Here is a 21,113-nt window from a genome sequence, read left to right on the forward strand (position 1 = left end):
ATGAAGTCAATGAGAAAACTCCATAAAAATAGAGATTTTTAATATGGTTTTAACTTTTATAGAATCTGCTTGTTTTTCTGTTTGTATATGTTGATTCAAAAATTGAATTTTTAAGGACTTTTTTCTTCCCCTTTTCTGATCCTAAACATTTAATTCTTACTGATGTCTGCTTAACTTTTTGTCCCACTTTCTTTTTCTTTTAATTTTATTTTAAGGCCCATTAGAGTTAATGGAAGCTTCAGAACATGGTGGATGCTCAACCCCAGGATGTAAAGGGATTGGCCATTTTAAGAGAGCCAGACACCTGGGCCCTCACAGGTAAGTGCTCAGCATACACTACTGCTCACGTGACACTTATTCTCTCTCTCTCTCTCTCTCTCTCTCTCTCTCTCTCTCTCTCGGTAGTTGTAGGTGGACATAATACCTTTATTTTTTATTTATTTATTTATTTAATTTACTTATTTTTCTGCGGTGCTAAGGATTGAACCCAGTGCCTCACATATGCTCTACTACTGAGCCACAACCCCAGCCCTTCACATGACAAATGCTTAAATGGTTATATGATGGCTTCCTGTTCTGTGTGTGTGTGTGTGTGTGTGTGTGTATGTAATGATTTCATTCTAATAGACGTGAACTAACTTTAAATTTAGATTCTATAAGAAACATGGTTACCATGGTGATTGTGTAAAATTGAAGCATATATCTGAAGTTAAATCTTGCTGGGAGAAAAATGCATTCATTGTTTAAAATAGATTTACTCCAGCTATTTGGCTTTTTGTGGCATTCTGCCTTGTTTTATAGATGTGTGGCTTCTAGTTATTTTAAGTTTGTCATTAGTAATGAGAAGGGGCCTTGTTGAAAATATTTGGTAGAATATTATGTGATTGGGTGACTTAATAGTTTGAATAATGAGAGGTTAGAATATTGTGGATTATCAGTGAAGATCACAAAAAAAGCACAAATATAATCAAACATGAGAAAGTGGAGTTGAGAAGTGTTTTTCAATATTTTTCTCTTGCTCATAACTAAAAGGAAACTAATCTCTACATTTAAATTTAATGTTATTGTTTAGTTGATTTGGTGATCTTTGTAGATATTCTGAAAATATTAGTAAAATACCAATAAATTCTTGTGATTTAACTGGAACTTTCCAAGGAACAAAAACATCATCCATTTGGTGTGTATTAAAATAATAATTTGTCAGTGTGTTTCAAACTCATGTTATTTGAAATACCTACTATGACAAGTTATTTCTTATTTATCTAGTTCTCCAAGTTTATATAGGTTGTAAATCTAGGTCTTTAAAAATTCTGAAAATTTTCTACCTAATCCTCCAAGTATTAATAGGAATTGCAAGATTGGTGTAATTATTTTCTTCTCTTTCTTTCATCTCTGTGACCTCTAATCATGCTTATCTTCTTTTTGCAATACTCTTCTCCATTTCTTATGAGGATCAGTATGTCCTAGAATAAAAAATCTGAACAGAGGATGATGATTCCATTTGCAAGTATCCACTTAGTAATCCTTTTTTGGATTAATTTACTGGATTAATTTAAACTGAGTTTAAAATACTACATCTTGGAAGTTATTAAATATTGCCTAGTGAAAGCAGCTGAATTTTTCAGGCATTTATATAAGTCTAAATACCAGAAACAATTCATGAGCATGCTAATTTGCCATTGTACATTTAGTAAATTTTTTGTGAGCAGCCAATAGAACAATGAATACATATCGACCATTTATTTACTCTGTGCAAGGGATTGCCCTAATTGTTCTACATGTATTGGATAGCTTTCAGAACAACCCAATGATATCAGAGCTATTACTTTCCCACAAGATTTGGTGAGACCACTGAGACACTAGAGAGGTTTCATAACTCGCCTTACAGCTGGTTTGATGGGAGCATTGTATAGCTTGAGGCTCTGTATTCTTTACCACTCCCCCTGGCTGCTTTTCAAGGCACTACTCCATGAATCATCATCTACCTAGCCTTCAAAGACTCATGTACTGGTGGAACTAGATAGCTATACACAATTTAATTAAAATATAAGATACAAAACAATAATTAATGTTGAAGCTTTGTCACATTTACCTTAGCACTATACAATCCCATGACATTCACTGGACTAAAGGCAAATTGCTCAAATGTGAAGGAAAAGAATAAAGAAATTCAAAATACAGGTGAACACTGACAGTGTGCTGTTGGGATGCCATTGAATTTTTATTTGATCTTTGGTGGTCAGGGGCCTCTGGACAGAGGAATGCAGTTCACAGAATGGGTGGGAGGCTCCACCTTCTGCCCAAGTGCCCTCTGCTCTTCTCAGCCTTTGGACCGGGTTTTCTTAGGATCCCTGACTAGGCTGTCCTATTTTTGACTCCCAGTGTTCTTTATTCTGGCAGGATATTAATCCTTAAAAGGCCAGCCTGCTTTCCATTTCTTTAGTAGGCTCATGGAATAGCTTGCTGCATCATGGATATTCTTTGAAAGGTTCATTTCACTGGCACTTATTTTTGTCCTTGCAAAGAATGCTGCGTTTAAGAAAACATAATGAGAAAATTCTCTCTGGATTAATTTACTGAGAAACTGCATAAATCAAAACATGCATTCTTTGCTTAGATAACAAGGAAAGATGCTCTTTTAGCATGAATATAGTCCGTTTTATGCACACATAACGAAAAGGCTGTGTTTTGACTAGCATTTGTTGCTATCATCTCTGAAGATTATAAATTGAATTTGATCCAAGAAGTGTTAGAAACAGAACATGCATCTCAGTAATGAAGTTTGAGAATGTGACCTTTTTTTAGGAATAAAAATGATCAGTGAGAGTGTCAGATGTGGGGTACCATGTTTTCTAGGGATATTCCTAGCCATATTGCTTAATTCTAACCCCCTAGTAAAGCAGCATTAATAGCAGTAATTTGGTAGGATGTAGCAGAGATTTCCCACACACTATTCCAAGGACTCACACGTTTGACCTATTTAATATGCTCCTCAAGTCTGTGAATTGGGCACCATCTTATAGATGTGGAGGCTGAGGTTCGATGCCTAGGTGTGTGCCCAGGAAGAGTGTCAGAAGAAGCAGGATTCACCCCAGCCCTGATGGGCATCTGCGTCTCTGCATATGTCTGTATGTTGGCTTTCCTGATAGAGCCTGTCTTGTGTTTTTTATCAGGACAGAGTGTGAGAATGATCATAGGAACATTTAAACTGGAGATCTTGCCTGATTATTTAAATAAATATGCTTCCAGTTATAAAGTTTTTAAAATGGCAGTGGAAAGTAGTGAGTCAGGTGGTCCCTTCACCTTATCTAATGAGCAGACCAGTGTTACCTAGAAAAAATAGCCCCCCTGAGAGGGACCATTAGGCAAGTATTTGTCTAAATGGCTGATATGGAATTATTTGCTAATGGAGCCACATGCAGCCTAATAGAACCCTTAAAAGAGAGAACAGTGTAATCCTATGTTCTATTCCTCTGCTCTGAAGAATTGTGTAATTGAATACACATACATTGTTTATAGAATGAAACCTTACTAAGGTTTTGTCACTAGAAGCTTAATACGTGAACAACTAGAAATCATTACATGTATTATAAGAATGTAACTCTTTGTATCAGCACTAGTGACTTTTCAAAGTTCATGTACAATTTAAAAAATAACTTATATTTATACATTACAGAAGAAATAGTAAACAGAATACTCAGCATTTGTAATATGATAAAAAAAATCACAAATCTCTTGTGTTCCTTTAAGCAGGAGACATAGGAGTGACCTCAATTCCTTGAAAACATGATTATTTATGAATTGCAGTATAGTTCTTATCCTAAGGGGGAGTCAGTGTGGATGGGTGAGGTACTGAAATACTTGACATATGTCTGTGTGTTGGCTTGCCTTGAAAGGCATCAGGTAAGAATTATTTTACAAAGTTCCTTGACCTTGAGCCAGTGCTTCACCTTTCTCTGTCAGTGTCCTTATTTGTAAAATGGGTGACAGTAGTATCTGACTACTAGGAGGATGTAATAAAGTACTTCGAATAGTACCTGGTACTTAGTAAGTGTGTGGTACGTTTGAGCTGCGTACGTCTAGAGAACAGGTGGTAGCTTCATGCTTACAAGATGGTACTTTCACATCCATTTCATTGTCATGGATTAGGAATAAGAAAATTGTTCAACATTCCCATGCGCTCTTTACCCATATGGCGCAGCAGTTAAGAGCCGAAGCTCATGGTCAAACTCCACCAAGAACTATTTGAGTGACACTGCCCAGTTGCCCTGTCCAAGCCTTAGTTTCTGCATCTGCTAAAATGAGTATTGTAGTAGGAACTACTTCCTAGGGTTGTGAGAGATGAATTAGGTAAGACACATAGAGCACCTAGCCTGGTAAGGTGCCCAGAGAGGTCACAGTTTACTGAGGATGATAAAGAAATAGCCTGGAAAGTTGTGCTTGATCCTTACTGAGTGGAGGACAGAGCAGCAGAGAGCGTTTAGAACCAGGCTGCCTGCTCTCTTGCACAGCATGCCATCCCTTTAGGGCTGTGGCTGCTTGTGTTTTGTGGCATCCCCTTTCTTCATCACCTCCTGCTTCAGTAGCCAGTGGCATCCTCCTCCGCCCCACAGGAGCGGCAGAATGGATGGTGTGCAAGCATTTTTTATTTTTCTCAGGGCTCAAAAGAAGTGAAACGGTCAGTGTAAAGTCAATAGCTGATCATCACAGGGCTCCCTGGGTGGATGGTGTTTACCTGCTCATTAGTAAATTTCTGCTGAGAGCCTGTGGTTATTTTCCCTACTTTGGATTGAGAATTTTGAGATTCCCTTCTGGGCTCTGGCAATCTGTTGTCCCAAGGAGAGAGAGAAAGACAGACAGAAAGAGATTGATTTAGATAGTAAGCATCATCTGACCAGCATTTCTGCTTTTCTCTTGGCTACCCAAGTTTACAAAGGTGATCAAGAAATATCTGTTCTTCTTTCATTTATTCAATAAATATATGAAGTCCTGCCCTGAAGAGCATGTAATGTAAGTCATCTACTCTGTGCCTGTGGTGTTTAGCTGGGGACCCAACCATCTAAGAATCCTGCAAGTCTTTGTGTTGTTGGGACTGTGAACAGGACCTCTATGTTCTTTTATTTGCTTTGTGTCCCATCACATTCCAAGGTGAACGTACACACTGTTGTTCACTGATCGCAAAGCCACAATAAGTGAACTTAACAATAAGTGAAACTTGATGATTGTGCTATTCTAGGATTAGCAGCATATTGTCAAAAGAAACAAAAACATTGTCTTTGAATTTTTTTTCTTCTGTTGTCAGAAAATCCAAGTAGATAAATTTGCAATAAAAATATAAAATAAGAGGAATCAATGATGGTTAAGATCTGAGGCAGGTTAATGTATTTCCTTTGTCAGAAAAAGAGAATAGGCCAGCCATACAGTAGTGGATGCCTGTAATCCCAGTGGCTTGGGAGGCTGAGGCAGGAGGATCGTGAGCTCAAACCAGCCTTAGCAACTTAGTGAGGACCTAAGAAACTCTGTGAGATCCTGTCTCTAAATATAGAAAAGGGCTAGGTATGTAGCTCAGTGGTTAAGTGCCCTTGGGTTCAATCCCTGTTACCAAAAAAGAAGAAAGAAAAAGAACAGGAGTTAGCAGGAGGAGCTAGTTCTGTTTTTACTCTTCAGGGATGGGGAACAGGGAGCAGGATTTACTAGAGATGATAAATTTTGGTCTTAAACATATCTCTTATTAGGTGACTTAGGATATCTGAGTAGAAGCATTCTGTAGACATTTGGATTCTGCCTAAAATCAGGATCAGTGTTAGGCAGGTACCACCTCCTGTAAGGGTCTGTAAGGAAGGAGCCTGGTTTCCTTCCTCAGGAGGTTACAGTGTGGGCAGAAGACCCTCCCATCCCAGTTAGATGTTGCCATCCGGGTTTTTCATCTTGAGAAGTGGTATGAAGGCAAGTCAGAGTTGGCATCCGCACCTCTATGAAATTGAGGAATAGGTCGGGGCGTGGCAGGGAGCCTGTGGTCAGTGGCATGAGTGTTGCGGCCCAGGAGCCCTATCCTATGCAGACCATTCCAAGGGACTATGCTGGTGCACCCTGCTCTCTGCCCAAACCTAATCCTTCAACCTTCCTCTGTATTCCTCTTCTCAGTAAGATGAATAAAATAGAGCACTCATTCTGCTGAGCTGCTTCACTATTATATGACCTTGGACAAGTAGTATTTCTGCTTGGATGGCTAATTCCTGATATGCCCCAGATCTACTTATCCCTAGTCATTCTTATCTCAAAAAAAGGACAAAAGTGGTGTTTCTATTACCACCAGTTCTTCAAGCCAGAAACCTAAAGGCTGTTTTTACATGCCATCCCTTGTTCACTAACAGGTCACGTTGGGAATCACAGAAGATGCTATGGTGGTCCTTTTTACTTTTCCTCCATTTCGGCCACATATATGCACATCTCCATCGTGTCTTTACTCTTAAATTCTTACCTTGCTCCAGTTTTGCCTCCTTGAGATCTAGCCACAAGGCAGCCTGAGTGATTTTTTTTTTTAAGTTAAACCCTATCATTCCCTTACCTGAAGCTCTCCATGGTTTCCAATAAACCAAAAGTAAAAATTTTTACTGAAGACTGCTGGGCCCTGCATGATCCTCACCCTGTCTGCATCTCCTGGTTTGCCTCATTCTCACATGCTGGCCAAGCTGGTCTGTCTCTCCCTCAAACACTTCTGGCTTTGTGTCCCACATCCTGGACCAGTCTCCCCTACGAGTGGACAGAGCATCTGCTTTCTGACCATTAGGGCTCTGCCCAGATGCTGCTCCTCCCAGGAGACCTTACATCCTCTCTTATGTCATACTGTTTTACTTTCTTCAGTGTGAAGTTCTTTAACTTATTTGGATGATTGCATTGCCCATCTCCCCATAGACTATCAGCTCCATAAGATCAGGATCTAGTCTTTTTATTTTCTATTATATTTCCAATGCCTTGAAAGGTAATTAGCACATAATAGGCACTTGATAAATACTTGCTTGATAAATACATACAAAATTATTGGAACAATTAAAGACTGAAGTTACTGAACTTTTTAAGCCCTAGTTTATCTCATGAAATGCTTTCTTCATAGTGTGTTGGGAAGAGTAAGCAAAATGTAGCATGAAAAGCACTTAGCCCTATGCTTGATTGATAGTAAATGCTCCATAAATATTACTGGCTATTGCTTTTGTTATTGCTGGGTTAACATTATGTGAATTTATATCAACATATGATCAGGTGTTATTTACTTTTTTCTTTTGCTTAACCAGTGTACAGTAGCATGTAGTTAAATGATATAAAGGTTGCATTTTTTTTACAGGATATTATCGATAAATTTTATAAGCCATTATTACAATTATCTAGTAGGAAAAACTCTTCTTTCTTCCCAGGAGTGTGTATCAGTGTGTACCGTCTTAGTGGATGGTAGGTAAATAAGCATTGTTTAAAATTTCCCCTGGGTAATTATCAATATTCTCACTATGACCTAAACTAAAGAAAAGAACACATAAGACATAAATATAATTTACCCAAAGAAAAATCATTTACAGATTTAAGAAGATTTCCTGGGGCTGGGGCTGTAGCTCAGTGGCAGAGTACTTGTTCTTGCATCAGGAGTCTCTGTAGGCCCTGAGTTCCATCAGAACCCCAGAGTGGAGTCTGGGGGTGCTTCCTATAAACAATCAAGGTAGACAGTTAGTTAGAGAGGTCAGTGAGATACAGGTTCTCACTTGTTTTGGGTTCTTCACTTGTTGTGAAGACTGGAGACACCCAAGTACAGGTGTCTACCTAAATTAACAATTAATGACAATTAATGACCTTGATTTCCTTGGCTTCGATAATAGGAGCCATCATCCTCAGACCTCGAGCTGACCTGCAGGCACAGGGAGGGAAGAGAAAGGAGCTACAGGGGTGGCTGTCCAAGTCAGCTTCTGGTCCCTTATCATATTAGGGATAGGATTAGGTTTATGTGTGTATTTTCTAATACATTAACTATAGGTGCAGACCTGAGGATGGGAATGTTCCACAGCGGGTCCTCCCTCCTTTGGAGGCAGCAACTATTACAAAGGAAATTTTGTAGCTCTTGACTCTCTGGAGCCTGGAGGATCCCCTTAGGAAGCAGATGTGCCTCATTGACCAGATTAGTCTCTCCTACTTCTCTCAGGAGCCCTCCTGTGATGTCTTTAAGCATTTTCTTCTCGGAGATACGCACAGCTTTTTACCCTTGAACAATACAAAGAAAAATGTTTAATGACCATTGCTTAGTTTTAAAGATTGCAGCAAATTGCTTCTTAAGAATCTATGCAAAGGCATGTTTTCTATCAGACTTTACCTAAATTATGTCTTAAAGATACAGTATTTCATACAATAGGTTTGATCATTCGTATAAACATATATAAATATACATAACATACTCAGATCAATTTCAGAATTTTATACTCTGTAGCCTGTCATTTAATTGAAAGAAGTTAAGTATGGTCTAATGGAAATGTTCTTTTCTTTTTCTTTTAATCTGTTAGTGCTGCCAACTGTCCCTATTCAGAAATCAATTTGAATAAAGACCGAATTTTCCCAGACCGCTTAAGTGGTGAGATGCCTCCAGCTAGCCCATCATTTCCAAGAAATAAAAGGACAGACACAAATGAGAGCTCTTCATCTCCTGAAATCAGGTAATTAAAATGATGATATTTGTGTTGTTGGGAAGCACTCTTATTGAAGAGGTTGCCTGTCTTAGACATTTTATGTTCTGTGGTAATGTTTTCTTGTGCATTGTTGAAAAGGCACTTCATCTATGAAATGATGGTAGGATTCAGTGCTTGACAGCTCCCCCTCTTCCATCCTGACTCACATTTTCCCAACAGATCAAAGAATCTTTCCTCTACTTCTTCTTTTTTTCTTCTTAACCTTAACACAAATCTGGCTATGGTGGCTCATACTTGTAAATTCAGGGACTTGGGAGATGGAGATGGCTTGAGCTCAGGAGTTCAAGGCTGGACTGACCTCCATTTGAAAAAAAAAAAAAAACTAATTTCAGTGTGTAGCCCAAGGCTGGAAACACTGTCTTTAGTAGGTAAAGAAATGGTCTTCCATTTCTTTCCTAGTGCATTTCCTTCTTTTCAGGAAGATCTTAACTAGTAATGTTTTACTTTGATTTGTGTGTATGTTTTAATAGTTTTCAAGTGTCTTATTCCATTATGATGAAAATGGCAGATGTGTCCCTTTCTAACTTGTGGAGGGACAATGACAGAGCAGCAGTGACCTCATGTCAAGTGAGAGAGGAGAAATAGGGGCAGGACTCTGCTGGTCATAGGATTTAATCCTTTTCTGTAGAGACCCTTGGAGCCTTGTTCTTGAGGGTTCACATGTGCTAACTTGCTTTAATTGCATCTTCTCAATTCACTTTTTGCATTGACTTTGGCAAAAGCTGCAGTTTTAATATACAGGAAAAAAAAAACTACCTCACAGACATTGTAGCTAGTTTTTTATGGAATTCTACTTTGCTTCTCATTTTTTTCCACCTAACCAAGAAACAATAAGAAAGGTCCACCTAGGGCAAATCAGTAGTATAACAAGAAGTTAGAATAAAAAAAAAATGACAAAGATGATCAATTTGAAAAAAAAAAGTTTATATTCATTATGTTTTTATTAGTGCCTTATAATTATGCATGATATTGGTTTATTGTGACTTTTCCACAAGTGGACATAACATAATTTGCTCCATTTCATTCCCCAGTGCTTCCTGTTTCTTTTCTCATCTCCCCTCACAATCCTCTTCCTCTGCTGTATTGGTCTTCCTTCTATTTATTATTTTTTTTGTTTTGTTTTTAACTGCTACATTATAGTTATACATTAAATAAGATTATTTGGAACATATTCAGGAATGCACATAGCATTACCAATTTTTTGCTTAATTAAAAAGTATTTAATCACTTAAAGCCTAGAGGAAGTAAGTAACCTCATATTGATTAAGAGCTTCTATAATTCCTGGTAGAAAAGTTAAACTTTCCTGAAAGTAAATTATTATTGGTAGATTAAAAAATATTTATTGAGTATTTTTGATGCTATACTAGGTATTATACAATGATGGTTCTCATTTCTTCTAGGTATTTTTCTCAAATATTATTTCCCTGAGGAAATACTATCAGTGATGCAATCCTTTTCTGTTCAGTGCTTTCCCATTTATTTATTTAGTGATGCTGGGTATAGAACCCAGGGGTGCTCTACCACTGAACTACATCCCAGCCCTATTTATTTTTCATTTTGAAACAGGGTCTCACCAAGTTGTCAAAGCTGGCCTTGAACATGCAACCCTCCTGCCTCAACTTTCTGAGTTGCTGGGACTACAGGCATTGCCCCAGCTCCTGATAATAGCTTAAGATGTACAAACCCAAGGGACCCTAAAAAGTTGATGTTACTAAACTTTGCCAGGTTTTTTTTTCCTTGTCTGATGTTAACACTTAGGTTCCTGCCGTTAGGCTCCAAGCTTGACTATCTAATCTCTAAATGTAGCTTTTAAGCTTAGGTATTTCTCTGCAAATCAAAAACTATAATGAGATTTCATCTCACTCCAGTCAGAATGGCAGCCATCAAGAATACAAATAATGCTGGAAAGTGTGTGTGGGGAAAGGGACATATATACACTGTCAGTAAGATTGTAAATTAGTAAAACCATGATGGAAATGAGTATGGAGTTTCCCCAAAAGACTAGGAGTAGAATCTCAAAATGACCCGGTTATACCATTCATCAATATTTATCCTAAAGAATTTTGAGCATACTGTAGCAGTACATGCATACCATGTTTATAGTAGCACAATTCACAATAGCCAAAACTATGGAATCAGCCTAAGTGTCCATTAATGGATGAATGGATAAAGAAAGTATGGTGTAGTATTTGTATATATACATATATATGTGCATATATACTTTGGTATAGTTGATGTGATATACATAATGTGAAATATATGTAATGTGACATATATGAACACATATGAGGGGTGTGTGTGTGTCTGTGTGTGTGTGTATAAATGGCGCATATTTATATGCACCATGGGGTTTTATTCGACTATAAAGAAAAATAAAATTATGTCATTTGCAGGAAAATGGAAAAAACTGGAGACATTATGTTGAGCAAAATAAATCAAACTCAGAAAGTTAAGGGTCATATGTTTTCTCTCATTTGTAGAAGCTAGAGAGGAAAAAGGAAAGGTAGGGGCAAATTTCATGAAAACAGAAGGGAAATCAGTAAAGTTTAGGAAAGGCTCCAGGGGAAGTGGGGAGGAAAGGAAAGGGAAAGAGTGTTGGGGAACACAACTGACTAAATTATATTGTGTGCATGTACAAGTATGTATCAACAATTTTCACTATTGGCATAATCATAATGCACTAATAAAAGAAGAAAAAAATATTAAATATTTCTGATTCATATCCAAGGTGCAAACCAATAAATAGTTTAGATCCAGCACTGTAAGAGCACATCATAGTGTTTTATGTTGTCATTGTACTTTTCTTCATAGAAAAGTAGTATAACTTGGTGATTCAAGGCATAGGGTACTGCTTAGTTAAATCTTGGCTTCCCTACTTCTTAGGAGAAGACAAATTGTTCCTTACGTGTTATTAACCTCAAAGTTTGTGAGATGGAAAGTTTAAATGTAATATAAAGCTCTTATAATTTGATTAATAAGTAAAAAAAGCCCTTTATCAATGTTAGTGGGTTTTTTGTTTTATTTTTTGTTTGTACCGGGGATTGAACTCTGGAGTGCTTTACCACTAAGCCCCATCCCCAGCCTTTTATTATATATATATATATATATATATATATATATATATTTTTTTTTTTTTTTTTTTTTTTTTTTTGAGACAGGGCCTTGCTAAGTTGTTGAGGCTGGCTTTGAACTTAAGATTTTCCTGCCTCAGCCTCCTGAAGTGCTGGGACAATAGGCATGTGCCACTTCATGCAGCATAAATGTTAGTTTTTATTAATGAGGTTGAAAGAGGAATAGTTTACAATTTGTTTCATGATACAAGTGAGTATCCCTTATCCAAAATGCTTGGGATCTGAAGTGTTTCAAATTTAAGCATATTTGCATGGACTTTACCAGTTAAGCATCCCTACTATGAAATTCTCTAAAATTGCTCAAGAAGTTTCAGGTTTTAGAGATTTTAGAAATTTGGATTGGGAGAGCTCAATCTGTTTTTCTTTTGTTCCTTAGGAACAAAAGCATGGCTGGCCAATTTCTTTTATATTCCTGGGTTATGCTTTGGAGAGATGGCTTAAATAAGATGATTCATGTAATATCAAATTATCTTTTCTTTTTTTTTCCTGTAATCATTGCTTGCCTGGATATAATTTTCCACTCAGATTTTAGCAGATTTTCTTTGCAGCATTCCTAATAATTTGCTAAAATGCAGTTGCCAGTCTTTTCTTTAATGTACTTTGTGACAGCAAGAGACAGTTTTGACCCCTAGAAGTAAATCCTGAGACCAGGAGGTGGTTGCAGGTGGTTTCCATGGGATGTGAAGAAAACATGAGTCAGGGAGTGAAGAAGGGGACAAGGAAGGAAAGGCAGCCAGAAGAAACATAGTTGTCATACTGGTTGCCACCGTGGGCAGCAGGAGCACAGATCTGGGAAAACTCTGAGATGCTGTCCAAACCGCACATCTCAGAACTAGCCCAGTAGAGGGACGAGGGAGCTGAACTGTGCCAACACCACTTCTGTTGCACCACAGTGAGGCTACACATGGCATTCCTCAGCACATCTGCCTTGCTGCATGGCAGCCAAAGCAGCCATTGCCCCTGGAATCCTGCAGGAAAGCAGTGCAGGTGGCATAGGGGACATCAGCCCCATGTGTGCTGAAGTGGCAGTGGGTGGACAGGGTGCTGATAGCAAGTGCTGTACCATCCCACGTCCCATTCACCCATTCCACATGCCAAACAGCCCCTAGAATGAGTGATACGCTGGTGTTACTTTTGGTCCAGGGCTGATATAATATGACCAAGAATAAATGAACAATTGAACGTGTGTATTCTGTACACACTGTAGAATTATTTTAAGTACTACTTACTCGCATAAGCCCACAGGAATTACTGATGTTCCATAATAGTAATTCCTAAAGTTAGCTTCATGTCAGATTCCCGCAACGTCTTTAAAATTCAAATTTGGGAACCTTTCCTAGATCACCAGAATTTTCTAGGAAAGAACCTTGGAATTTGCATCTAAAAATTCATTTGAGTGTATCCCTCTGCTTAAAATTTTTCAGTGTCTTACCATTAATAAGGATTATGACCCTACTTCATGTGGCCTACAAAGTCCTGTGTCAACTAATCCCTGCTGAACTTCTCAGCCTTGCCCCCACCAGGCCCTTTTTTTTAACCAATGCTTCATGCATCCTGGTTCTCAACCATCCTTTTCTCTCTACCCCAAACCTCTGTGTGTCTTCTGGCAAATCTCTCATCTTTTGTTTTGCATTAACTGTCCCTTCCTCAGGGAAGCTTCTTCTGATCCTCCAGACTGCCAATTCTGCCCTTCTGTCATGCTCTCATATCACACATCCTGATTCTATTAAAGTGTTTGTGTACTGTGCTTAATGATACACTCCATAAAGGCAGAGACTGCGTCCTATCTCACTCTGAATTAGCCTCAGCCCTGAGCATATTGCCATGCATCCCTCAACATGTAATGGTGACCTTGACTCATCTGTCCGTCTTCAAAGGAGACATGCCTGTCATATAGCCTAATAGGTAGTAGCTCTATACTTTCTTTTTGTTCACTTAAAACTCCTACATTTCCAACTTTGTAAGATCACCATACCAGATATCTAAGGAGTAGTTATTAAATAAGATAACTCCCCCAAATACGTATCTACATTTTTTTTTTTAAGTAAATGAGGTTGATACTTTCCTGTCTGTTGTTGTTTACCATCCCAGCCACACGGATAATGATACTAGAGAAGTAACAGCATTTGTAAGGAATAACAAGGACATGGATGAGCCTGAGAGGGTTATGGAGGCCTGCAGGGATCAATATCCTAGTGCTCCTGCACCCAGGGAAGCTCTGCCCTACATTCCACAGCTCCCTGCTTGAGTCTTCTCCCTGCTGAGTGCTTAGACTCTGCCTGCAGAGACTCATGAGCATTTCCTAGTGCCTGTCCAGGTAGAAACATAGGCACACAGTTTTTTCCCACTCACCCATTCATCTGTCTGAAGTGTAAGGAACACCTGTGCTGAGCTGGGGCTTTCCAGAAGGTGATGGCCTCACTCCATGGCAGCAGCCATCTCTGTCCCTGGCATCGGATGGTAGCTTTTCCTGGTGACTGATAACGATTCTACAAGTCCACAAGCTGAGTAAAAGAATATGTGTATTTCTTTCTGTGTCTTAATAAAACCATGGGTCTCAAACTTAGAATTGTACCTGCATTATCCAGAGTGCTTTTTTAAAAATGTGGAATTCAGGCACTGCGTCCAGAGATAACTGTCAGGAAAAGGAAGTTCTCGACCCAGGATGAGAAGTTCTCATCCTCATGTTTAACAAGCTCCTGCAAGACTTCTGTATGCGGGGCTTTGGAAAATGCCGTTGAATGTAAACATCCTTCCCCGGAGTAATGATTCACAATCATTATCAATGTATTATCAATTAGAAAACACTAGGCATCCATCCTACATAGTCTAATTCACATGAGGTCTGTCCTACAGCTGCTTGTTAATTGTGTTCTAAATTAGGTGCTATCTTTATTAAAAATCAATGTTTTACACTCCGATGTTTAAACTTGTGAAGATATAAACACAGGAACACAATAAAGCATATTGAAAATGCCTGCTAAACGCTTGTATTTCCTTGTATAAGACAAAGGCCCACTGCTAAAGTAATCTAATGAAAAAAATTTAGCTCGTTCTATTTATTATAAGCTATTAAAATGACTTCTTAGTTGTAGGGCCCATGTTTTCACTCTGAAATTTACATGGAACAGGTTGTAGGAATTGCTACCATCAATCGGATTTAAAGGTTTTACATTCATACAGTTTTGCCAGTCACACTACAGCCTCTGTACCTTATTAAGCAGGTGGGGAGATGAGCTAACATAAAATATCAGACTACAAGTCTAAATACATCTATTTACTTTGCAAAACTATCACACCAAGCAGAATAAAATTAGTTTTAGAGCCAGAGTTCTAAAAGATTACCAAAGTTAATTAGTAGTCTTGGAGAACTTTGTTTTTCCTCCTGAGGTTTTCTGGGCCTGAGGGCTTGGTGTGGAAGATTAGAGAAAGTCATTTCACTGACCAAGCATTCCCTGGCTTCGCAAAGCCTCCCCTCCCTTTTGTTGCTGGGCTGCCACATATGAATTAGGAGTTGTGGAATTTTGAAATATTCCTGCTCTTGGGAATCTAGGTCTAATCTGTGCAGTCGTTTGTATGCACCGGAGAAAAGCTCAGTTTTAGTTAAACCCTCACTGAGGTTCTGATGCCAACTGCTTGACGCCAAGGCAGCCATTCCAAGTGTAAGGGAGGATGGATGTTTCTGTTAGATGCCTATGAAGTTGTCGCAGCAGTATTGCAGCAGAATCTTGACTGTCTCTAATTCCTACTCAGGGGACTCTTCCATGAGAAGGAGAACAGCAGTGACATCCATTCTCTTTTCCACAACAGCAAAAAGTTACCAGTGGTCTCAGTCTGTCTGTGACATGTCATGTTTATTTCCCAGTTCTCGCCTTAGTGGACAGGGCTTTCCGTTCCATAGGAGGATGGAGTAATTGTTCAGTGAGTTTTTCCTGCAGTTTTTTCCTTAGTATCTTGATAATACTCACTTGATTCACTCGTTATATTGCTTTATTATGTTCCTTCACTAATATGTGTTCCTTATGTGAACTTCTAATTTAATGGGCTTCTTAATCAAAATGTCTTTATTTTTAATCATTAGAGTGAGCTGTGTTTACCTTGGGCCATATTTATGAAAACCTGATTCAGTAAAACTTGCTACAGCTGGATACAGTGCCACACACATTATAATCCCAGTAACTTGGGAGGCTGAGATAGGAGGTTCACAAGTTTGAGATCAGCCTTAGCAACTTAGGGATATCCTGTCTCAAAATAAAAGAAAAAGGACTGGGGATGAAGCTAAATCACCCTGGGTTTAATCCCCAGTACCAAAAAATAAACAAACAAAACTATTGGCTATAGTATCATTTATTTCAAAAGGAATTTAATTTTTAAAATCCCTTATTTGAATGTTAACCATAGACATAAGACTTTTAATCCACTGGTTTCATTTTCCCAACCTTTCTGAATTCCTTTGAGGGTGGTTATTTCCTTGCCTTGAAGCTTCTCAAGGTTCTTCATTTATAGGAACAAGCATTTTGGAGACAGGTTAAGTATTTGAAACCTACAAAGCGTAACCTCGGGATTCTTGTTCTGTGATCTTTACCTATATGTGACCTCTGCCCTGGTATTAAAAAACAAACAAAAAAATTCCTGGGGGTGTGCAAATAGGCATCCTTTCGAAGTTCAAAACAGAAAAACCTACATTTTATTAATGGCTTTCTGGCATTCACTGTGCCCCCACTTCTTGCTAGGGGTACTAGTCCTTTTCAGCCCTGACAAGGCCCCTATGAGAGTAAAATTAGCCACTACAGAAAGAGAAGGGTGTGTTGTGTGTTGGTTGGCTTTCCATTGTTGAAATACCTGAGGCAATCAACTTAAAGGGAAGAAAGGTTTATTTTGGCTCACCAGAGGTTTTAGCCATGGTCACGTGACCCTGTTACTTTGGGGTCTATGGCATCATGGTGGGAGGTTGGAGGGTGGCAGAAGAAGTCTGCTCATCTGGCAGTGAGATAGCAGAAGGAAGGAAAGAGAGGAAGGGCCAGGGTCCCAGTATCCCCTTCAAAGACATGCCTCTGATGGCCTAGCTAGACCTCGACCTCCTGAATTTCCTCCACCTCCCAATGGCCCACAGGCTGGGGACCAAGGCTTTAACTCATGGACTTCTTTGAACTTTTCAGATCCAAACTATAGCAGGTTATTTCAATCTAGTCTAAGGAGTAGGCCTTTTGCACTTGACCTGTGGCAGTGTGTCTGAGGCTGGGCTGGCAGTCACTGAGGTTTAAGCTCCTGACGTATAGAGCACATTTCTGCTAACATTGCATATTGTACTTCCTCCTTACATACTGAATTTAGAGAGGTGGTTAAAACGAATACATTCTTAAATTGAAGCAAAATTATTTATTGTTTCATATATTTTCCTCTATCGTTTTTAGCACACTGGGTACCAGTTGAAACTTAATTGGTTAGGGATTGTTTTAAAATGAAAAATAAACAAACTTAAGGAAATACAGCTGTATGCATTCAAATGTCATCTTATTCCTAGGCATTTACTCTTCTCATGTTTGTTTCCCTAATATTTACCACAAGGCATAATTAGAGTAAGATAGTAAGACATCTAAAACATGCTGCTTAATTACAGAGGAAAAGAGGATGCTGACTCACAATGAACATGTTTTTCTGAGTGGATTCCACTGTCTTGGTTAAAAGCCAAAAGAGTATTCTTGAGTAAAATTTTGCTGATTGTATTTCAGTATAAATTGAAGAAAACTGGTTCTGGAAAATTCTAAAATCCCAGGAGAAATTGCTATATTCTAGGTGCTTCTTCCCACCTAAGCTCACTTAACTCTCATCAGGCTTCTGGTGATGTAGGTGCTGCGTTACACCCCCATCCTTGGTTCCGGCCACACTGCTCCTCAGGAGCAGACCTGGCCAATAACCCAGGCAGTTCAGCTGTAGGCACCATTACTTGAAAACCTATTTTAATATTCAAAAGATACAGATCTGCAGGTAATTTTATCCTACTATATTAGGAGTTGGAAAATAGTCATCACTGCCAGGTGTCATGCTCCTGGCTCTGTGCTAAGCACTTTTAGACATTTTTATTTTAGTCCTCAAAATGCTCTCTGTGAGGGTAGCTTATCCTTGTTTTATAGATAGATGATGCACCTGAGAATTAGGGAAAATGAGTGACTTGCTGCTGAAGGTCCTGTGAAATGAGTAAGTAGCAGACCTGAAATTTGAACCAGGTCATCTTGCTTCCAAGGATGTAACCACTGTTGCTGGGCTGCTTTCTCTGTGTTGAGACACACCCATCTCTAGCTAGTGTGTGTTCCCGCCTAAATAACTATTGGCACCGAGAGATGTCTATCAAGGAGAACAGGTCAAGAAGCTTTTAAGTTGAGTGATGTTGTAATATTAACAATAGTATAAAAATATTTCAGGTAGTTAGTTTTAAAAATCTGTCAGGAAGCATATCTTATATTATGCTGCAGAATATACTGCTATATTATCCCAAAGTTTTCACATTCTGATATAAACATACTTTGTCTATAATTGAAAGACTATGTAACTAGAATAACTTTTGCTTAGGAAGTTGAAACTGTAAAACAAGGAGGGTCAAAAGTTTTATTTTCCCCTTCTATTTTTATTAGAAAGTGACTTGAAAACTTACACAGAGAAGTCTAAAACTTATTATTAGTCTTTGCTCCATCTCTTGAAAAAAAATTACTCATCAAAGTTTCTAGGAACATCACAGTAATTAAGGGAATATATTTTCTTTAACTCTGGGAAAAGCCATTTTTAAGTTGTATCATCACAGTGCATTTTTCCAATAAATATCAATATAGCTACCCATAAGCAACATTTTTCATTGGCTACAATCTGTACTTACTAAGATAGAACTTGACTTTCAAAGAATATTATTTTCAGTTTAATATGAAACAAGTTTGTAAGTTTATGAGTTAATTTTTAGTGCAAAGTACGCCGATCTTAACATGTCGTAATCACAAAGTGTGACTTCGGGGCACTGCTTTAACAGAGAAGAAAGTTTTCTATCAATACCTCAACTAACATTCATTCTTCAGTTATCAGTGATATTCTTACATTTATTTTACTTTCTCTGGAGTAAGAGCCTCTGCCATTGAGTTGACCAACTACTATACCAAACATGCTGGAATGGATTCATTAAAAATCTTATTCAGAGCTTTCTGAATTTCTTGAAAAAATACAATTTAATTGAACAACTAAAGTGATTTTCCCCATTCTCAACTGAGCACAAATAGTTTTAAGCAGTTGTGACTGATTGTTTTTACTATGAACCAAGCCTAGGAGGTCAGGTTCAAATGAAATTTCACATTTGCTCTTGGAAATAATCTTTTCTAAAACATTGATTGCCTGCTTACTATGTTAACATCATTATGTTACATTGTTATAATTTTAAATGGAGTATAAATTACTATTTTGTAATTAAAACTGTAGAACCTTTTATGTTTTGTTGGGATATTTTGTTTCACATGCGTTTGCCTTGTTCTTTAAACTCAACAATAAAAGAGGTCTGGGTGAGAGTTTTACAAAGCACTGTAATATGTAGTCAGATAGATACTGTATCCTAGATAGGGGAAATTACAAAGTGAGGTTTATTTTGAACCTTGAAAATAGAATACATTGGGTTGAAATTTTTCAAATCTCTGAAATTTAGCTTTAAATAAGTATCATATGCCCAGTTTCATAGAGCCATTTTTGTTCCTGGCTTAAGGGAAAAGATTTAAATTAAGATTTTTAATGAGCCCATTTTATTTTAGGCAATCTGTATTATGTTTAGTTTAGTATTAGGTCATTCCTGGTCAAAAAGTGATAGAATCAGTTCAGTTTATGGATTTGACCTAATCAATCCAAGAAAAACTTCCTCAAATTCAGATTGATTTTTATGGACCAGTCTCAGCTTCAACCCAAGTCCTAGGAACCCAAGATGTAAAATGGTGTAAATAATTGTCCAAGACTTCCAAACCTTTTTTTTTTTTTTTCCCTAAATTGAAGTCTTACCAAACAGAACAAGTAAAATTTATCATGAATGCATGAGAAATTATTACTGGGTTATTATATAGCTACATTTTCCAGAATAGGTCATCTTAATATTCTTAGTTTTAAAAATCTCTTTTCTGAATAATAATAAAAAATTGTTGATGAAGAAAGTGGGGCATTTGTAGATGTTATTAGTGTTAATTGTTTTGTTGTAGAACTACATAGCCTTTCTAATATTTTGGTAGTACTTGTTTTTTAAATTAAAAAAAACAGTTGTTAAAATGTAGCTATGAACTATTTTTTTTAAATGCTCCTCTTATAAAATACAGAAACACATTTTTTTTTCCTCAGAGACCAGCATGCTGATGATGTCAAAGAAGACTTTGAAGAGAGAACAGAAAGTGAAATGAGGACATCACATGAAGCCAGAGGTAACTATGATATTCTCATCTTATTGATGGGTGTTACTCTTAATATTCAAGAATGTAAAACTCATAATTATTGATTGGGGATGTGGCTCAGTGGTAGAGTGCTTGCCTAGCATGCGTAAGGCCCTGAGTTTGATCTCCAGCGCTGCAAAATAAATAGAATTAAACTGGAATACAGTAGTCAGATTTATATTAAAGATCAGCTTTATTTGGTTGGTTTATTCCTTAATGAAGGCAATAAAAATTATTTAGCATGTAATTCATAATGATAAAGATTCATGTATGGCTTTATATTCACAGTGTGTTTCATATATTGTATACAGCTTGGTAGGAGACATTCTCTTGGTTCTTGGGCTACATTTTCTTTAGTATTATTGGTGTTATTTGCTTAATATGTTTAAAACTCAATTCAGAGTTTATGTGAAATCCAAATAGAATATGATCTCCATTCAGTATCACAAAAATCATTTGAACAAATGTTTTAAGTTATATTAGAGAAAATAATTTGACTTACATTATTGTTTAAAAGGCAGTAATTTAATTAAGTTGTAACCACTGCTAGTCATGGTATAGATTGTACTTATTAATTCACATATGACTTATTATTTGTTTTTCATAAGAAAATGTCTGGTTGTCAGTGTGCTGATTATTCTTGGAGACTTTGCTTTTCACGTACCCTTTTTTTTTTTGTTTGGATATCATGTAAGATGTGAGAATGGTTCCTAATGACTCTGCAGTGACCTACTCGCTCAGTGGTGCTTGGGTTTTTGTAGCTGATTGTCGTAAAGCAATAATTAATGACTAATTTGGAAGTCATGTTCAGCACTGT

General features: G+C 37.6%; 1 protein-coding gene across 9 annotated transcripts in view; it reads left to right on the forward strand.

The window, feature by feature from the left end:
- L3MBTL3 (L3MBTL histone methyl-lysine binding protein 3) overlaps positions 1-21,113 on the forward strand; it is a 109,453-nt gene that overhangs the window by 75,236 nt on the left and 13,104 nt on the right. For all 9 annotated transcript variants that reach the window (XM_081295823.1, XM_081295829.1, XM_081295830.1 and 6 more), the window contains 3 exons: positions 216-318; positions 8,541-8,690; positions 20,208-20,287. In XM_081295823.1, coding sequence (XP_081151949.1) covers positions 216-318; positions 8,541-8,690; positions 20,208-20,287 — 333 coding nt within the window. The remainder of the gene's footprint in view (positions 1-215; positions 319-8,540; positions 8,691-20,207; positions 20,288-21,113) is intronic.

The sequence above is a fragment of the Spermophilus citellus genome, assembly GCF_964194105.1.
Source record: "Spermophilus citellus genome assembly, chromosome: 5".
NCBI lineage: Eukaryota > Metazoa > Chordata > Mammalia > Rodentia > Sciuridae > Spermophilus > Spermophilus citellus.